Raw genomic sequence first — 19527 nt, 5'->3', positions numbered from 1 at the left:
AGAATATGAAAGATAGAACTGATAATGTGGGTCAGGATGAGGATGATGAAGATCCAGATTACATCTTTGATAAAGATAATGTAGTGGAAGATTATAGTGTTGATATGAAAGAATATTATACTGAAGTAGATGTTGACATTAGTGAACAATATGAACAAGAAATTGGTGTAGATGAGGATGATGAACAGGTTGAGTTAGATGGCTTCGAAAGTTTAACTGACTCAGATGGTGACACAGCTCTTGAAAGAGCTTGTAGGAGTGTTAGGAAAGACAAGAAAAGGTCTAAAACATCTGGTGAATATCCCTTTTATCTTGGCCAGTCATTTCCTGATAAGGGCAGTATTAAGATGATGGTCAAGAATCATGCAATTGATACTCTGAGACAACTCCATCTTACAAGGAATGACAACACTAGATTCTGGGTCATATGTATGGGTAGGATTCCAAAACTGAGTAGTTGTGAAATAAATACTGAAGGACCCTCTCAACCAACTGCATTTAAGGGTAAATCTGGAAATACCCAAAATGCAACCGGGCCCTCACAAGTGGGAACAACAAATGAAGATGGGCCTAACCCTAAAAAGAATATACCACCCACTTGCCCTTGGATGCTTTATGTTTCTAAAGTTAAAAAGGCAGGCTCTTGGGTTGTGAAAACCCTAAACAAAGAACATGTATGTCTGAACACCAAAGATGTTAAACTGTGTACAGTTGCCTGGTTATCCAAAAAAATCCAACACACTGTGAAAAATAATCCTGGGATACCACTTAAAGCTCTACAGGAAGATCTACAAAGGAAATATCAAGTGGAAGTGACTTTGCACCAAGTTTTTAGGGCTAAGATGAAGGCAACAGAGAAAGTGCAGGGTCACTATAGGGCTCAATATGAGAATCTCAGGAATTATTGTGAGGAGCTTCTCAGATCTAATCCTGGAAGCACAGTTAAGTTAGATGTTGAACCTTGTGGCAATCCTATCAGTCCAACAAGGCAATTCAGGAGGATATATGTTTGCTTAGGTGCATTAAAGGATGGATTTTAATTAATAGGGAGACCTATACTGGGGCTTGATAGATGTTTTTTGAAAGGGCCATTCCCTGGCCAGATTCTGACAGTAGTAGGAGTGGATGGCAACAACGGGATTTATCATGTTGCCTATGCAGTGGTGGAGGCTGAAAAAACTGCAAGCTGGACATGGTTCCTTCAGTGTTTAGGTGATGATCTTGAACTGGAACATAACAGGAATTTCACCTTCATAACTGACAGGCAAAAGATAACTATGGTTCAATGATTTACTTGTTATGTTTGCATTTTCTTATTACAATGTTAACCCATTTTGTAACTATGATGTTAGGGATTAATACTTGCAATATTGAAAGTGTATCCAAGTTCAGAGCACAGATATTGCCTCAGACATATACATGAAAATATGAAATCAAAACGGAGTGGCGATGAATACAAAAACATGTTGTGGAATTTTGCATCTGCATCAACAATTCTAGAGTTTGAAAAGGCTATGAAGGCAGTTCTTGGTATGTTAAACGCTGCACATTTGGCTGCACATTTGGTATGTTAAACACTGCACATTTGGCTGCACATTTGGTATGTTAAACGCTGCACATTTGGTTGCACATTTGGTCATAAGCATCGGCACATGTTGATCATTTGGTTGTGACCATGCTAATTCTGTTATTGTCATAAGACATTAGATGCACAAGACATTTTGGTCATAAGCATCGGCACATGTTTCTCATCAGCAATTCTTATAACCATCCAACACTAAACATTAGATGCACAAGACATGTATTGGTAAATAAGTTAGATGACTCATTACAGAAGCCCGATACATTCCATTACAAACTTACAAAACAACCATATTAGCAGGTCATCGTCGATAATACAAACCAAACATACAAAATCCCCACAAAAGACAAACCCTAAGCAGACTTAACATAGTAGACCATGAACAAGAAAAAACTGAAACCTAAGATAAGTTTTAGCATCTTCTTCTCCTGTGCCAATATTTTAGCTTCTTCTTCAAGCTTCATGTTCTGAGCAAATATCTGTCTTGCATTCTCTTCATGTCGCTTGATGGTGTCCAACAGTGCAGGAATCATCACAGCCGGGTTCTGAATCTTCGGTGGCTCAGCCCAAGCAACGAATCCACAGCTTGATGGTTTGTTGCACCGATGAAATCGACGACCTGGGTTTTGTGTTGTCCATGAGGTTCTCAGTTGGGTTGAGGCTCCACGTGTGCAAACCACCATTGCCGTTGATTTGATCTCCTGTGGGTTAGGGTTTTATTTGGGGAAGATGATGTGCTTCGATCTCCTGTGGGTTAGGGTTTTATTTAGGGGTTGAAGATGATGTAAATGGGGATATGAATATTAATAAGGGTATATAAAGGATATAATAATGTATTTAATTTAGTTTTTTAATTAAGAAAATGTTAAATTAAAAGCACTTGGACAAAAATAACCCTACACAAAAAGACAAAATAGGCAGGTTGCAACAGTAAAAATGAGAGTTTTTGAATTTTGGACTAAAATGACAATAAAAGTGAAACCACAGGGACCCAGATTTAAAAAGTTTGAGATTTGGACTAAAATGGCAAAACTGCTCGAACCACATGGACCAAAATGGCAGTTTACTCTAATTTTTTTTTACAAAACTACGGTAGTGTTTAGAGTAAATTTCCATTTTAGTCCCTGGAGTTTGACCAAAATTGCCACTTTAGTCCAAATAGTTTTTTTCTTGCCATTTTAGTCCAAATAGTTTTGTTTTCTGTCATTTTGGTCCTTGACTTTTGTCATTTTTTGCATTTTCATCCAACTCACTAACCCCATTCAAAAAATTTAGTTAACGTAGGTGAATTTTGGTCAAACCACTTTTTTTTTCTTTTTTTTTTGCAGGTGCGATGGTATGGGGATGGTGTTGTGCCGGTTTACAGTGAAGATGATGGTGGTGGTTGTTGGTTTTACGATGATGGCGGTGGTATTGGTTGATGACGTAGGTGGCGGAAAAGTGGCCGATGGTGGTGGAAATGGTGGGTGGTGGTGGTGGTGGTGGGGTGGGTGGGTGGTGACGGTGCAGACAAGTGGTAGCGATGATAGAAGGTTACGATGGTGTGGGTGGTGGGAGGTGGTGGTGGTTGATGAAAATGGCAAAAAAATGACAAAAGTCAGGGACTAAAATGACAGAAAAAAACAAAACTATTTGGACTAAAATGGCAAGAAAAAAACTATTTGGACTAAAGTAGCAATTTTGATCAAATCTCAGGGACTAAAATGGCAATTTACTCTTTGTTTTAATTGGTTGACTCAGTGTAATTTTTTTTTTCATGCCAGACGGCTGCCTGGCACACGCTCATTTGTCCTCAAATATTACAATTTTGCTCCCAGTTTAAATTTATAGTATTTCCATCGTTTTAGTTTTTTTAACAAAAGTATAGTAGTGTTTTGTTTTAATTGGTTGACTCGATGTAATTTTTTTAGATCGTTTTATGAGTAGTATGTACAAGTAACTGAAACACATACGTACATGTCGTGAGAGAAAATATTTGGCTTAGTGCCCCGCAAATTTACACTTTTGTCATTAGTTTTGTTTTTTTTTCCTTCCAGTTAAATTACGTTTTTGCCCTCAGTTCAAATTTACAGTTCTACCATCATTTTTGTTTTTTTCCTTGTCAAAGTATGATTTTGCCCTCAGTGTAAACTTATAGTCATGCCATCGTTTTAACTTTTTTTTTTTTTATAAAACTACGGTAGTGTTTTGTTTTAATTGGTTGACTCAGTGTAAATTTTTTTTTTCGTGTCAGACGGCTGCCTGGCACCCGCTCATTTGTCCTAAAATATTTACAATTTTGCTCCCAGTTTAAATTTATAGTATTTTCATCGTTTTAGTTTTTTTTAACAAAAGTATAGTAGTGTTTTGTTTTAATTTGTTGATTCGGTGTAATTATTTTAGATCGGGTTCAAAAAGTCGTTAATAGTTCTTTTGATAAAGGTCTCAAACTTTGTATTTAGTAGAATTGGTTTTTCTATTCAAAAGGGGGTGGTGGCGCAACTTGTTGCCCGGCTACCTGCCATTGCTTTGTAATTGCCTTTTTTCGTGTGGAATGATATCGAATCAAATGTCAAGTTTTAGATCGTATTATGAGTAATATATATAAGTGATTAAAACACATACGTACATATTATGAAAGAAAATATTCGGTTTAGTGCCCGTAACACGGTCATGCCAAAAACTAGTTCTTAACAAAACAAAAAAGGATGATGATGGTGACTTGGTGATATAATAGATTTGACTCAAGAATTGAGGGGCCCTAGTATTTTAGGATAAGCTTTACAATTCAAGTAGAAAGATAAACACTATCTATAAAAAAACAGTATCTATAGGATATGCAAAAGATTTATATATCGCTATTATGATGGCATTACAACATCCTAGGTACTAATTTAACCCCTCTCCTTTTCCTTTCCCTTAGAATCCTCGAATCATGGCCTATATCTTGATTATGAAAGATGAAAAGGAGTTCAAAGACCTTATTTTAAACACATAAACATGTTTTTCTTATAGAGTAAATTGTCACAATCGTCCATCAGGTTTAGGTCCGTTTGTCAGTTTCATCTAAAATAATTTTTTTTTGTGTAAAATAGCCCTTCACCTTTAACATTTTTTGTCATTTTCATCCAAACCGCTAATTTAGTTTACTTTTTCTGTTAAGTTAAAGTATATTTGGATGAAACTTGCAAATATAAAATCTCAGGGACGATTTTGACAATTTACTTAAATTCTTTTTAATTTCTTATATTTAATTAATTTTGTCACATGTATATAAAACAGAATATACATGCAGTTCTTATAAAAAATAATATTTTTATCACATAATTTTTAGAAATTTTCATCCAACCATTAACTCAGTTATTTTTTTATTAAGGTGAAGGATCTTTTAAATTTTATAAAGTAAGACAAAAATTAATTTCCAATTTCTTTATATACATCAGTTTTATAAAAATAAAATCTACTTCAACCTCTAAATTTTATAAAACTAAAATGCTAGTGACCTTATAGAAAAAGGTCAAATAAACAAATTTTATCATATGTACCAAGTTTGTAATTCATTTTCTACTCTTTTAAATTCACTCCTAACAAAAAACAGAAGCCACCCCCCCCCCCCCAATCAAACAACGTATCGTTATCAAACCTTAAAATTACCCACCTAATAGTAAGTATAATGTCATGAACCAGAAGTTTCTTTACTCAAACCCCTCGGAATAAATATTAGTTAGTTACCCTCATAGTCTTAATAAGATAAATATTTTATTTCTGTCAACATATTTCTTAGGTGCTCAACACATTAAAAGATTAAATACTAAAAGTTGTAATCGATTGTTATGTGTTGCACACCATTGATATTTATTTTATATATCGTTTTCTATTTAAAAAACTGATCTGTATAAAAATCTAGATATTAATTTTTGTCTTAATTTATAAAATTTAAAACATCCTTCACCCTAACAAAAAAATAAATTGAGTTAGTGATTTGGATGAAAATTTATAAAAATGACAAAACTATTAATTTTTTTTTTATAAAAACTGCATGTATATTCTGTTTTATATATATGTGACAAAATTAATTAAATAAAAGAAATTAAAATGAGTTTGCGTAAATTGCCAAAATCGTCCCTCGGGTTTTATATTTGCCAGTTTCATCCAAATATCATTCAACTTAACATAAAAAGTAAATTAAGTTAATGGTTTGGATGAAAATGACAAAAAAATGCTAAAGATGAATGGTTGTTTGGCAGAAAAAAAAGTCATTTCAGATGAAACTGACATTCATGTCTAAACCTCTTTCTTTTTTTATATTTGAAGTGTGGAAAGAATGAATAAATAGGGTCAAAACTTGACAAACCCTCCACACCACATCATAGTTGACCCATAATCAATCAAGTGGCGTTTTTTTAAGTTAATGTTTTTAAAACCAGACCGGACGTTGAATCGGATGTTTTACTAGTCCATTGGTTGGGCCAGTCAGATCGGTCAAACCGGATGAATTCGTAAATATTATAAAATGAATAGAGTAAAATGGGAATAGCTTAATTAAAAATCTGGTTCAACCCCACAAAATCCGGTTAAAACCTTCTTGTTAGCTGATCCGGCCGTCGATTCCCGCCCCAAGCTCTCATTCGCATCAGAACCGGTTCCAACACCCTAGCTGAACTGGCTAAGGTCCCGGTTTCCGATCCGGATCGGAACCATGATGGTCCGGTCCGGGTTTTAATCGTAGAACTTGAATTCTTTTTGTAGTTCGACTGTTTTTGAGCTTTGCAAGTATTTTCTCAAACCAATTGGTGAGAATCCGCATTAATTAGAAGTTCTAATTAGTTTTTTTTATCGACTTGAAAATCTAGTTTTGAGTTGTTTGTTTGGACCAAACATGTCATAGTTGGGCCGTCCACTTAAATTTGTTGCAAGTAAAGATGATTTTTACTAAATCATAGAGACCATGATGAAAAGGTCAAATGTGACAACCCTCCAAAATGTTACTCCAAAGTAAACAAAACACAAAACCATTGTAATTTCAAGTAGCCATAAAATCACTAGTAGCCAGGTACCATAACACTCAGAATCTGAAATTTGCAATCTCTTCATCATCATCATCTATTGCACCTTCTTCTTCATCATCATCATAATCATCACTCAACATTTCAATTTCTTCATCTTCTTCCTCTTCCTCTTCATCTTCTTCCATCTTGCTTGTATTACCTTTATCGTTGCCTTTCAAACCAGTACTCAACACAACGGTTCCGCCCCCTGATTTCTCCATATCCTTTCTCAATTTCTCCATGTTTTCTTTCCTGCGTTCTTCTTCTAACCGTTCCTTCTCTTCCCGCCTTTTGTCCAGATCAGCTCTACACAAATACCAATAATTCAGTTCAAACTGTAACATACAACAAAAATGAGCATTCATTCGGTCTACGTTGATTCAAAATCCGACAGCAGTGTTAAGTTGTTAAAATCTCAACCTTTCCTAAGACTTGCAGAATACTTTCTCTCTTCCAAACACTATAAATAATTGCCAGTTTAAGAAGACTAAGGGGCTGTTTGTTTACCTAATTACCTCTTAATGAGGTTCTTAATGGTTCAGACCTCTTAGTGGTTCAACACTTAATGGTTCAGACTGTTTGTTTTGCGAGCAGAAGTCTGAATGGTTCAGATATTTGCCTCTGAATGGTTATATGCATTATACGGAGTCTGAATGGTACGGTTAAGCATTCATTATACTGGCTCTTAATGGTTCAGACCTCTTACTGGTTCAGCACTTAATGGTTCGGACCTCCTACTGGCACTTAATCATTCAGAAGTTGCCAAACAGCCCCTAACTACTAGACCTGGCAAAACAGACGAGTCAGGTTGGGTGGGTGACGGGACAAAACGGGTCATCTTGGTTTTGACATAATCAATACGGGCCGTTTTAAGAAGTCATTTTGGTTCACATTATAAACCCAGATCAGGCACCAAACCTTGTCATCTTAGGGATTGGGAAAATATATAATCTATCTACTCTGTCAAAAAATTACAAATAATTTACTCAAGCAGAATCAACTCCTGCAATGGCTTGAAAACAGTGTTGCTCGGTGGTGCAGTAGATACAAACAAGAGTAGTCTAAAAACAGATACATAGATAATGCGTAGATCATAAACATTGTTTGCAGATCATTGTGTTAATTGTTTTAAAAGTAAGACAGATCAAATCAACGCGTTCATGCTCAAATTGGAGCAATTGGAGGTGTGAATGATTCTTTGAGCCAAAGGATCAAGACCTAACCCAGCAAGTGGACTTTGGCTGAGAAACAGTGGTTTTATCTAGCACCACCACTCCCCTCCCCCGCCCCGATAATAGCGCGTGGACCGCTCCTACCAAAGCATAGTTGTCAATAGCGGACGATAGCGACAATCTACCTATACGCTACGTAGCGATAGCGATGATATAGCGGCCGCTATTTTATGTTTAGCAATACACTAGAAGAAAATTTTAGAAATATTTTATATGTATATTTTATTAAAAAAAGCTGCTTTTTCATCTAAATACGCATTTTATATTCAATAGAGGAAATACAAAAAAAAAAAAAGCCTAAAATCCCGTCATATATATTAAAACAAAAAAAAACTTAAATCCTGCTATTTTCATGCTATGGAGTCGCTAACAATCAGATTGCAAGATAGGGTCGCTCCGCTATGAAGCGCGCTATAGCAAACGTTATTATCGCCATAGTTATCAAAAGCGTGCGCTTTTGGCGCCTAGGCGTTTTTTCTGGGCGAATCCCAGTAATTGCGCTTTTGCTTCCAAGCTAATTATAGCGCAGCCTAAATCCTATTGATATTTAATATTTTTCTTTATTAAGTCGTAATATCCCCTTTTTCTGCAGTATTTATAGGGATTTTACTAACAAATGATATCACTAAAGATCAAAATCTCGTTTAGTAATATTTCGTAAATTCCACTTTTTCTGCAGTATTTTTTTGCTTACTCTTTTATTACTTTAATGAACTATTTGTTTTCGAATATTAACAATTTAACATGTTGGTTTTGAGTATTTTGTTATCTAAGACTCTTTTTAAATGCGAGTATGAACATTTTTGTTTTGGTTTTGAGTACTTTATTGCTTTAATTAACTTTTTTATTTTTTTTTATTTAAGTGCGCTTTTTTTTCTCAGGCCCACGCTTTTTTGCGCCTATCGCCTAGGCCCTAAGCGGAGCCTAAGCGCCTTGAGTGCGCTTCGCGCCTTTGATAACTATGATTATCGCTATTTACAACAGTGCCCCTTACTCTCTCGCTCATCCCCTCAATTGATTCTCGCTCATCTTTTGTCAATTGTTGTGGCGGATTAGATGAAGAGTAAAAACAATGAAAAAAGGACCAGAATGGCAACCCTACTGCGTCGATGAAAAAGATTGGCAATGATGAAGAATAACCTGTACTGCCCATTCTGACCCTTGTATTCCCTTCAGCATATTCAGCCCATTAGTTAATTATTAATTGCCCGAAATAACCCATTATGTTAACAAAGATCACCCATAATGACCGAAAACTTAACTAGTGGGTTTTTGTCAGGTATATTAACTACTAAATTATTTACCTGTTTTTGGTAACCGTGAGAACCTGTTACAAGGAAGCTAACTAGACCCCACCAATATCATGCTAACCAATGGGTTCAGGTAAATTCGGCTTGCTAGACGACTCGCATCGAAGGGAATTAAAGACAGAAAAATTAGTGGAAGCTGTATTCAAACCTACGAACTTCGCTACAGGGACTCAAATCTATGATCTCTGCTAAAAGGACTCAGGCGCTTACCACTACGTCACAAAATTAGAACAATTACTACTAAAGTAGGATGCTTATAAAATGATTATACTGCAAACATTCATATAAAATGCAGATTAGAATAAGTGGTGTGTGTGTGTGTGTGTGTGTGTGTGAAAAAGACAACAAAGAGAGTTTGAAAATACTTGTAAGTTTCCATGTACTCATCTGCACTTGCTTGAATAGCTTTAAAGAAAGCATCCATCCCAGAACCCGTTACCGCTGAAACTCCAACAGCACGTAAATTCTTATAAAACTCCTCGAGAGCAAGAGAAAGACTTCGAGTCAAAGTTGACGGGTATGAGTTGTCAGATTCTAGCGCAGCGTGAAACACCTCAAAATCTTCCATCCACTATTCATACATCACAACAAAAAAGCGTTTAATCTTCAATCAAAAAGAAACCAAAAGATAATTTTAAAAGTGTATTTCACCTCCAAAGCAAACTGGTGCTGAATGACATCTGTCTTGTTGAAAACCACAACCATGGGCAAACGGGTCTTGTACAGGATGCTACAAGCATAAAGCATGTTGCTCATAAAGGTATTCGGACTCTCTGCACGCGGTGTATCAACAACATACGCGATCACAGTCGGAAAAGTCGAAGCAAACGCCTCGGTTATAATCGCTCCAGATGCAGACCACGTAAATATCTCAATCTGACCAGGGGTATCCACAAGAACGTAATCAAGTTCATCCGCTCGCCTCTCAATTACGTTTACCACCTAACATCACAACACTACGGTTAAAACAAATCAAAGAAAAAACAAAAAACGCATACACGAGTTTTTACATCGTCAAACTTTGTGGCGAACAGGTTGAGTGAAGTCAAGATTCCTCCATTGGGTCCAAGATTAAATTGTTTCATGACTTCTTTGTAACGAACGGTGTCTCGAATGTCGATATTGGCACCGTATGGGAGAGTCATGACAGCTGGATCAAGATTCAATACGTAACCCCTTGTGTTGGAAGCTTGTGTATGACAGATAGTTCGATGAAGGAATGTCGTTTTCCCACTTCCTGTGTATTATAAAGACATCAATTAAACAAGAAAGTTGGGTAAAAAACTCAACGTGTGATAAAAGGGTGTCAAGTAACATGATACCTGCCATTCCTACGACAATGATGATAACGGGTTTCTTCTTAAAACCCGCAGAGGAAGATTTGTCTATCTGGAGGTTCTCCATGGACATGGTGATATCATCCTTCACTTCACCGGTTGACTAGCGACGTGTTAAAAAAGGGTAATCATTATAAAGTTAAAAAATGTATATATGTCGAAAAGTAGATGAAAAAGATGGGCCAAGTCTTTTACTACGGCTCCAGATGAATTTGTGGATTTGGCTGGCATAGATGATGCAGCTTCTTCTGATGCTTTAACGTTTGACTCTGAATCAATTTCCATCTATAATAGCTCTTCCAAATTTCTATAAAGTAATCAATGGTAAAGGGTGTGAGCTTGGTTTAAAAAAGCGTAAGACGCTCCAAAGCTTTTTTGGTCCCAAAGTACGATAGGCGCGCATCACATACAACCAAATAAGCTTTATTTACAAACGGAAATTGCGTCTCTCTCATCTGTCTTACACATCAACCTTTTTATCACGTAGACTGTTTATAATTTCTTCATACCTTTGGTTTTTTTACATATAAACCTCCTACATGGCTACATACATTATTTGTTGACCCAGAACTAAATTAGGCGCGCCTTTTTGACCCTGGTGCACCTTGGTTTAAAGGGTGTGAAAACTAATCATTAGATTGAAACTCCTAATAACTTTTCAAATAAACACAAACATAAATAGGTGTGTAGTGCTACAACTAGGCCTGTTAACGGGTCAAAGCGGTCTGATTTTTAACATATCCAAGTTGGTTTGGGTCAACACGGGTTCTGTACAAAATAGTTTCGGGTCAAAACAGGTCGACTTAAAACAAAACGAATGACCAAAATCAACAAAAATATAATAAAAAACACAGATTGCCTTCCCAACAAAGTCAAACAACTTTTGAGCAATTATATTCATCACAGGAAGCCAAAAGACTCAGGGACCTTTCCTACCATGCTTCCAATGATGCACTCCAACAATCTGTTTTTTTAGTAGTAACTATTTTATAACAGATTTTCCAACATCTTATAATAGAATGGTACATCACAAACAAAGAACAATCAACTCAGTTTTTGATAAGGCTGATTATTAGAACTGGACAAAACCCGGACCGAACCGAAAGGCATGAAAACAAGAACCTGAACTGGACCGAAAGAAGGTGGGTTGGTAATTGGTTATGAAAACAATTCGGAATTCGGTTCAGGGTCAGAACCGTTTGATAAACTCATAAACATATATACAATGATGCAAGCTAAACCTGATGATCGATTAAGGAGGGTATGTCCCATTTACATTGAAGCATAGACAGTGATCACAAACATGCATACATACATTAAAAAAATGCCAGAAGAAGTGGCATATTACACTGAAACATACATTTATAACGAGAAGATAAGCAAGAACAGTAGGTTTATCAGCGAAATATCCAACCCTAAAAACCGATAACAGAGTTTTTAAAACCTAACTTCTTTAAGAATCTCTATTTTATGAAACCTGAGAAACACAGAATCGAATATGTAACCAATCATCATCATCTTGGCTCACACATATTGAGATAGACGGAAATTAGTTTTAGGGTTGTTGGATTTATGAAGGGAAAACATGACATAATAGATATAAGTAGCAGTTGTATGTATATAAGCAAGATACCTTTGATTTAAACGACTGCAGTGGACCAAATCTTCAAGGTGATGGTGTCCAATTAGGGTTTAGATGATCGCGAATATCAATTTCAAAGAGAGAGAGGGAGAATAGGGTTTATGGAACCAAATGTTGTTGGATTGTTTGTTTTAATTGTGAGGGAGGACGATTATAGTGGGGCTCAATATTTTCATTTCTTACCCTTTTACTATGTAACGTTTACATGTTTGTTATAAAGTGGCTATGAATACAAACGTGGGAATGAACTATGAAATGCCCGCATTTCTTGCAATGCACCAAATTAAAACATTTTTTTTTAGTTTTCTATTCTGTACACTCACAGTTGTAAGTTGGAACGGCTCAGTGGCGAAGCATAAGATTTTTGATGGGGTCGAAAACGTCTATACGCAAAAATTTCAATAGGACCGGGGGGTCTAAAACGTGTACACCAAAAATTTCTATACGAAAACTACATATATAACACTACTGAGCGAAAGTTCGGGGAAGGGGGTCGGACGCCCCTTGGCCCCTCCTAACCTACGCCACTGGAACGGCTGGATAGTAGCTGGGCATTGGTCAACATTTTTCTTTTTGGTATTTTTTCTTTATTTTAACCTTTTTTTCTTCAAAAACATTTGTATTTCATTTATAATCTTTGAACTTTCTAAAAAAGGTTTATAGTCATTTTTAAATTCAATTTGATAATTCCTTTTTTTTCTTTGAGTAAAGTACAAGTTTTGTCCTTTATATTTATACCAAATTGCAGGCGCTGTCCTTTTTTCCAAAAGTTTACAGGCGGTGTCTTTAACCTTCCAAAATCTTGCACGTTATGTTCTTTACTCCAAACCCAATTAGATTTTTTGATTAAATTTGGTCATGTGCATTGAACATGAGGGCATATTTGTCTATTCACATTCCCAGGGACTATTTTGTAAAAAGTTATTTTTCAGGGACTATTTATACAAGATTGAAAAATAAAAAAACAAAAATAAACTTACTCTCTCTCTCTTCACTCTCTTTATCTGGAAACACAAAAGGTTAACCCTGGAGTAGCAGGAAGTCATTTCCATTCGTAAGTTGTTCCCCGGCGGCGAGATCAATCGAAGCGGTACACAAGATGAGCGATTACAGAAGCTCCATCATGTCCAGTTTCCGGCGAATCCCTCCGTCTACCATTCCGGATACCTTAGATTGCATCTTAGCTTCAAATACTTCCCCTCCCTAGTCTCTGTTACTTCAATCGATTAGGGTTACAAAACCCTCCTTAGTCTCTGTTACTTTCATATCGTTCGCCGATCTCCTCCGTCAGCTACCGCTAGGCCATTTGTTTATATATTCTTACGGTATTCTTTTTGGTTTTAATTTCTTTTTATATGCCTCTATCTTTTTTTTTTTTTTTTTGTTTACAGCACATTTTAGATAGAGCAAAATCACATTTGGATCATTTCTCTTTTTTGAGACTTCTAGATTATATCACATATTCTTTCTAATTCTTTAGACCGATTGCTGAAAATTCAATGGCATTGACTGAGATACGATTGGAACATCTCCGGAGCATCGCTCTTGCTTATTCGGTCGAGGAATCGCCGGAATTAGCCGCGAAGATGACATATTGTTCTGGTTCTAGATCGTAGAGAGAGATGATGTTTCAGATAAAGAGAGCGAGATGAAGTTTATATTTGTTTTTTATTTCTTAATTTTGTATAAATAGTTCCTGAAAAATAACTTTTTTATAAAATAGCCCCTGGGAATGTAAATAGACAAATATGCTCTCATGTGCAATGCACATGACCAGATTTAATCAAAAAATCTAACTGGGTTTGGCATAAAGGACATAACATGCAAGATTTTGGAAGGTTAAGGACACTGCCTGTAAACTTTTGGAAAAAAGGACAGCGCCTACAATTTAGTGTAAACATAAAGGACAAAACTTGTAATTTACTCTTTTTCTTTTAGTAAGTTTTTTTTTAGCCTTTACCTTTTAATATTTAGTTTTGACACTTACAATCCTTCAACTTGATAACTTACTTTTTGTCTTTTAGTAAATTTTTATTTATTTTAATCTTTACCCTTCAATATTTAGTCTTAGCACTTACAACCCTTCAACTTTCTAAAAACTTTATAATCATTTTTTACGTGCTTATATTCATGTACGTGTCGGTATAAATTCAAGTTGATTATGTATCTTTAAAAATGGGTAGGCTCGGATATAATATGTTTTTTCGCTTTTTTGTAGATTTTCAATTGATCTACGTTTTGACATAAATTTTGTTTTACAACATGTCGGGTAAAAAATAATATGTTTTCATTAGACTTTATAAATTCGACTTACTTTACGTTTCGGCCCCACCGCAACGCACGATACTATTTTTAACTTAAAAACATATTTTTAATTATTTTTATGTACGTGTCGGTATAAGTTCAAGTTGGTGTTCGACGTAAATTTATTTTGTAAATAAGTCGGGCCATATACAATACATTTCCGTGCTTATTTTTATGTACATCTTCAGTTTATCTACGTTAAGACACAACTTTTGTTCAGAAACGGTTCAGGTCTTCACTGCACAAATCCGAGTTACTTTACATTTAGACTTGTCGCATCGCGCGGGGAAATTTACTAGTTTTTTTTCTTAAGACTTGATGGAACTCCACAGTATGCAAAGCTTAGTAAAAAGAAACGTAAGTAGTGCACCGATTAATATTTATCGGAGTAAAATGCAATTTGTCATCTTGTGGTTCGCTCCAGATTGTACTTTGCCTTCCTATCTTCCATTTTTTGTCGTATGGCTCCTTGTAGCTGCGTTTCATCACGCAATGTCTCCCTCCGTCTGTCAAACGTTAGTTTGACTGTCCATCTCAGAGGTAAATGGTAAACTTGTCTTCTAATAATAATTACACCCCCTAAATCCTCTGATACAATCCTGCAATTCATATCTCAAACTGAACCATAAGATCCTACAATTCTCTTCTCAAAAGTCACTTTAAAATTCAAAATCACCAACAATGTTTACCCATTTTAACCACATACAAAAACCCTAGATTCACTCATTTTAATCACAACCCGATTCACTTAGGGATTCTGTTGCACTTTCGGGTGCAATCAAATGGATCAAGAACGATTAGTTATCACAAACGACAAAAAGAACCAAAGGTTCTAAGAACAAAGTTCTTTTAAATTCAAATCAAGAAAAAAACTACTAGACAACAAACCTTAGACCCTAATTTATAACTAGGAGTCATAATTCCAATATGAAACTAAATAAATATAAAACAGGAAATTAAATAATGTACAATAAAATTAATATTTTGCATCATACTCCCCTCCACGTCTTCGAAAAAAACTCGTCCTCGAGTTTTGCTTCAGACTAAAGCCACCTAGGTCGAATGGGACATTGGAATCTTTTGGAGATTGTTTTGGTCAAAAATCAGTTTAAGGATAATGTAACCAAATTTTGAATGTGAGGTAGAGTGCTAATGTGTATGAACACTTGAGTGATCAAAGTATAATGTAAAAATGACAATGAACACCAATATTTATACAAGGAAAAAGCCCTTGATCTTTGATAGATCTCCGGCATAAAAAACCTCGGGTGATGGAAACTACTGATCACCAACTCTATTCAACAAGTAATAAAAATGTAGTACAGCTTTGGATGATATTGAGCTTGTTACAATCGAATTCTTGTGTGTGTTTGAGAGCAGTTTCGAGAGTGGTAAAGTGTACGAGTTCTATGTTCTAATCAAGCTCAATACCCGTTGATATAATTAGAAATATCTAGCTAACTAACTATCCGAAAAATGTGCAAGTCTCCCATGTTCTCTATAACGGCTACATGCTTCCAACTTGTGCGAAATAGAGAGCATATTTGTCACACCCCAACCGATGGCGGAATCATCGGGGCACGGCACTGAGCGAAACAGATTGTCCAGAAGTTTCCACAACAACTATTAATATAAATTCAGTTTAAAATGATACGTCCCATACCGTATCCCGAACAAATAACAAGTTATTACAGATAACATCCAAACAATTAATCCTGTTCCGACAACTCAGATTTAAATTAAACATAAATATAAATTGTCTTGGTTTCTAAACTCTTTCCTAGCCTCGATTTCACAGCAGATAGAACAAGTAAGCATCCTAAACACCTGTCACATACGTCAAAATAAAGTCAATACATATAATGTGAAGGTGAGCATACAAGTTTGATAATAGCATATAGAGTTCGAATAGTTTACGCATAACCAGCACGTACACAGAGGGAAATGATGCATGTAAATTATCGACATGGACCTATCAATACCAACAACTGCGGGTTGACTGTTCGAGACAGTTCGCAATACATGGTTACCACCGTAAACCATGCAAGTAATTGTCCTTAACAACCCTCGTGTGAACGGGTGCTGAGTCAAAACTATAGTACTACGTTGCTAAGGCAAGTAGACAACATTCCACGTGTAAACATAACAACAAGCATACATTAAATCACGTAATACATGCAATTGGTTAGCGTTCAAATAGTTTGAATAGTGTGTTCGATTGTGATTTTGATAAGTAACGTATGTAACACCCAAAAGTGCTAAAGCAAAAAGGGTTCGAGTATACTCACAGTGATTGATTATGGATTGAAGGGAGCGCTGAGAGTAGGGTTAGCCTGAATAGTTCGATAGCACAACGATGAGTAACGTGGAAATGTAAACAAATGTGGATGAATCGAATAGGCTGGTCGATCGAACGGCAGGTTCGATCGAACGGGCTGTTCGATCGGCTGGTATGCCTGTTAAACAGTCCTGTTCGATCGGCCGGTAGGCTCGATCGGCTGAGCCATTCGAGTGGATTGTTTCTTCCTCTGGTGTGTTTGTGTTTGAGGATTTGAACTTTTGAAGTTTTCGTTGTAGTATATGAGAACACAAAAATGTCCTTACCTTTCAGGTCGATCGATCGAACGGTCCGTTCGATCGGCCGGCTTAACCGATCGGCTGGGAACCTTAGAGTGATGCTCAACAGGATGTCGCTCGATCGAACAGACTGTTCGATCGGCTGGCATTCCCTACTACGAACGAGTTGTAAAATCAATTGATTGTTGAAGCATAGTATCTCATGATCCGAAGAGTAATGTTTACCAATCGAGTAGCATACTCGATCGAACATCACTTCGTCATTAGCATACTTCGTAAAGTTTGAAAAGTGTGGAACCATGTGCTAGCCGATCGGCTGGCCCGGTCGATCGGCTGGCATGTCCGATCGGCTGGGCTGTTTGGACAGCCTAGCCGTTCGGCCAACATTTCTGACCTGGTCGGCCTTTCGTCTAACACTTGGCTGTTTGATTACTTGTCGTCATATCGAGGTAGTTTTGATAACGAGTTGAACTATGATATCCTTCATTCCTACTCGCTTCATTGGCTTGGACAGGAATCACCCAAGTCCGGCCGGTGAACGGTTCGGAACGTCGGTTTAGAGTTTAACCCATCGTCGGTGAACCTTGTATATAGAATCCGAATCTTGAACCTCTTAACTGTTAGAACGATTAGTTAGCCGGTTCAAGCTCCGTTTCTACCAGTTTAAGGTTTTGAGTGTGAAAGGTTGAAGAAAATTGGAAATTATTTATAAAAATGTTAAGATTCTTACAGATCTTAGTTTGTTTATGTGGAAACCGGTGAGATCTAAGCTATTCATGGTTGAATGAGGCCAAAGTTTGGTGTTCTTCAAGAACACCATGATGACATCACCTAAGAACACTTAGATCTTGGTGATTTCACGGTTAGAAATCGAGTTTTGAAAGATAGAAAGGTGTAGAATCATGCAATGATCAAAAACGTACAGGAATTAGTGTGAAAACTTACCGGAGTTGAGAGAAATCTGAGAAAAGGTGAAGAAGAAGGCTGGTTCGGTCAGAGCTTTCCAAAAATAGAAAGTGTGACAATGACAGCCCTATTTATAGGCTCCAAAAGAGGAAAGTGGCAGCCGATCGGCCAGGAGCTCCGATCGAATGGGCTGCTCGATCGGCTGGCCTGTTCGATCAGGATGCCTCCTGTTCGATCCGCGACCCACTTTGAGTATTTCGCGACAATTTTCGATGTTTCGATTTCGATGGACGACGATATGAATACGATAGAGTTCCTAGTCAAATTACTTTCAGTCCCAACTACTATATCTAACATACAATCTTCTATAAGTCACGTTTCGATGTCGGTTTCGATTGAGTTCAATTGCTTTTCGAGTTTCGATTTGAGTTTTGATTGATTCGCTTGAATACTACACCAACATATAAGTAAACACGCACAAGTAACACATAAGGCACACACACACGTATAATAATACCAGAGTTCGCATAATTCGAGTCTCGAGTTTGATTGACGAATCGATTAACTTGATTGTTGATTGATTAACTTTATCGCATTGTTACTTCCTGCTATTCATAGTCGTAAATCGGTCGCATTGATTAAACATTCGATCATTTCATTTAGACAACACTTACTCCACATAATACAAATAAAACACAAAATCGACTAATTACAGTCAAGAAGTCAAAGTTGACTTGGACTTTGACTTTGACTTTGGCATTCGAAAACACGGGGTGTTACAGCCTCCCCTTGTTTAGGGAATTTCGTCCCGAAATTAGGCTCGAAGCTGCACATTACCGTGAGTCGTTTACCAATTTGACGCTTCAGATCTATTTAAACAACTGCGGGTATTTGGCCTTCATGTCGCTTTCGAGTTCCCAAGTGAACTCCGCGCCTCGTTTGCCCTCCCATCGGTCCTTCACGATAGGGATGCGTGAGCGCCTGAGTTGCTTGGTTTGGTGATCCATGATTTCGACAGGCTTTTCCACGAAGTGCAAGGTCTCGTTGACCTGAAGATCGTCGAGTGGCACGATTAGATCATGACCAGCAAGGCATTTTCGGAGGTTAGAGACGTGGAAAGTCGGGTGGACGTTCCTGAGTTCCTCCGGTAGTTCGAGTCTGTAGGCGACTTTTCCGATTCTTTCCAGAATCCTAAAAGGTCCAACATATCGAGGCGCGAGTTTCCCTTTCTTGCCGAATCGGACTACACCCTTCCAAGGTGATACCTTTAGGAGTACGTAGTCACCAACTTCAAATTCAAGGGGCTTGCGTCTTTTATCGGCGTAACTTTTCTGTCTGTTCCGAGCTTTCACCAGGTTGTCTCGAATCTGGTGGATTTTGTCAGTCGTTTCTTGTAGAATCTCGGGACCGGTTAGTTGCGAGTGACCGATCTCGTGCCACACAATAGGCGATCGACATCTTTTACCATATAAAGCCTCGAAAGGTGCCATTTGAATGCTGGCATGATAGCTGTTATTGTACGAGAATTCCACCAATGGCAGGTGTTTGTTCCAACTACCACCAAAATCTATGACACACGCTCGGAGCATGTCTTCAAGAGTACGGATCGT

The 19527-nt window shown here is 37.0% G+C and overlaps 1 protein-coding gene across 2 annotated transcripts; it reads right to left on the bottom strand.

Moving 5' to 3' along the window:
• Positions 1-6467: 6467 nt before the first annotated feature.
• Positions 6468-12274, bottom strand: LOC110926419 (GPN-loop GTPase QQT2). 2 transcript variants are annotated; one of them, XM_022170183.2, is made up of 7 exons: positions 12122-12274; positions 10684-10795; positions 10474-10591; positions 10162-10388; positions 9803-10093; positions 9517-9722; positions 6468-6915 (listed from the first exon to the last, which is right to left on the bottom strand). In XM_022170183.2, the coding sequence occupies exons 2-7, from the start codon at positions 10771-10773 to the stop codon at positions 6627-6629; spliced, it is 1221 nt and encodes a 406-aa protein (XP_022025875.1). In that variant the 5' UTR covers positions 10774-10795; positions 12122-12274; the 3' UTR covers positions 6468-6626. The 2 variants fall into 2 exon arrangements, with proteins under 2 accessions (XP_022025875.1, XP_022025876.1); XM_022170184.2 differs by having other exon boundaries at positions 10687-10795.
• Between the last annotated feature and the right edge of the window lie 7253 nt (positions 12275-19527).

This window comes from Helianthus annuus, chromosome 5, assembly GCF_002127325.2.
Source record: "Helianthus annuus cultivar XRQ/B chromosome 5, HanXRQr2.0-SUNRISE, whole genome shotgun sequence".
In the NCBI taxonomy this organism is placed as follows: Eukaryota; Viridiplantae; Streptophyta; class Magnoliopsida; order Asterales; family Asteraceae; genus Helianthus; species Helianthus annuus.
Note: the sequence above shows the minus strand (reverse complement) of the source record. Positions and strands in the feature narration are given on the sequence as shown.

Bases quoted from the DNA above. Each gene is read 5' to 3' on its own strand.
- LOC110926419 (XM_022170183.2), bottom strand. From the start codon at position 10,773: ATGGAAATTGATTCAGAGTCAAACGTTAAAGCATCAGAAGAAGCTGCA. The intron at 10,592-10,683 runs GTAAAAGACTTG...ACACGTCGCTAG, and splicing joins CAAATTCATCTGGAGCCGTA to TCAACCGGTGAAGTGAAGGA. The intron at 6,916-9,516 runs GTATTTTCAAAC...GTATTTGTGTAG, and splicing joins GAGTACATGGAAACTTACAA to AGCTGATCTGGACAAAAGGC.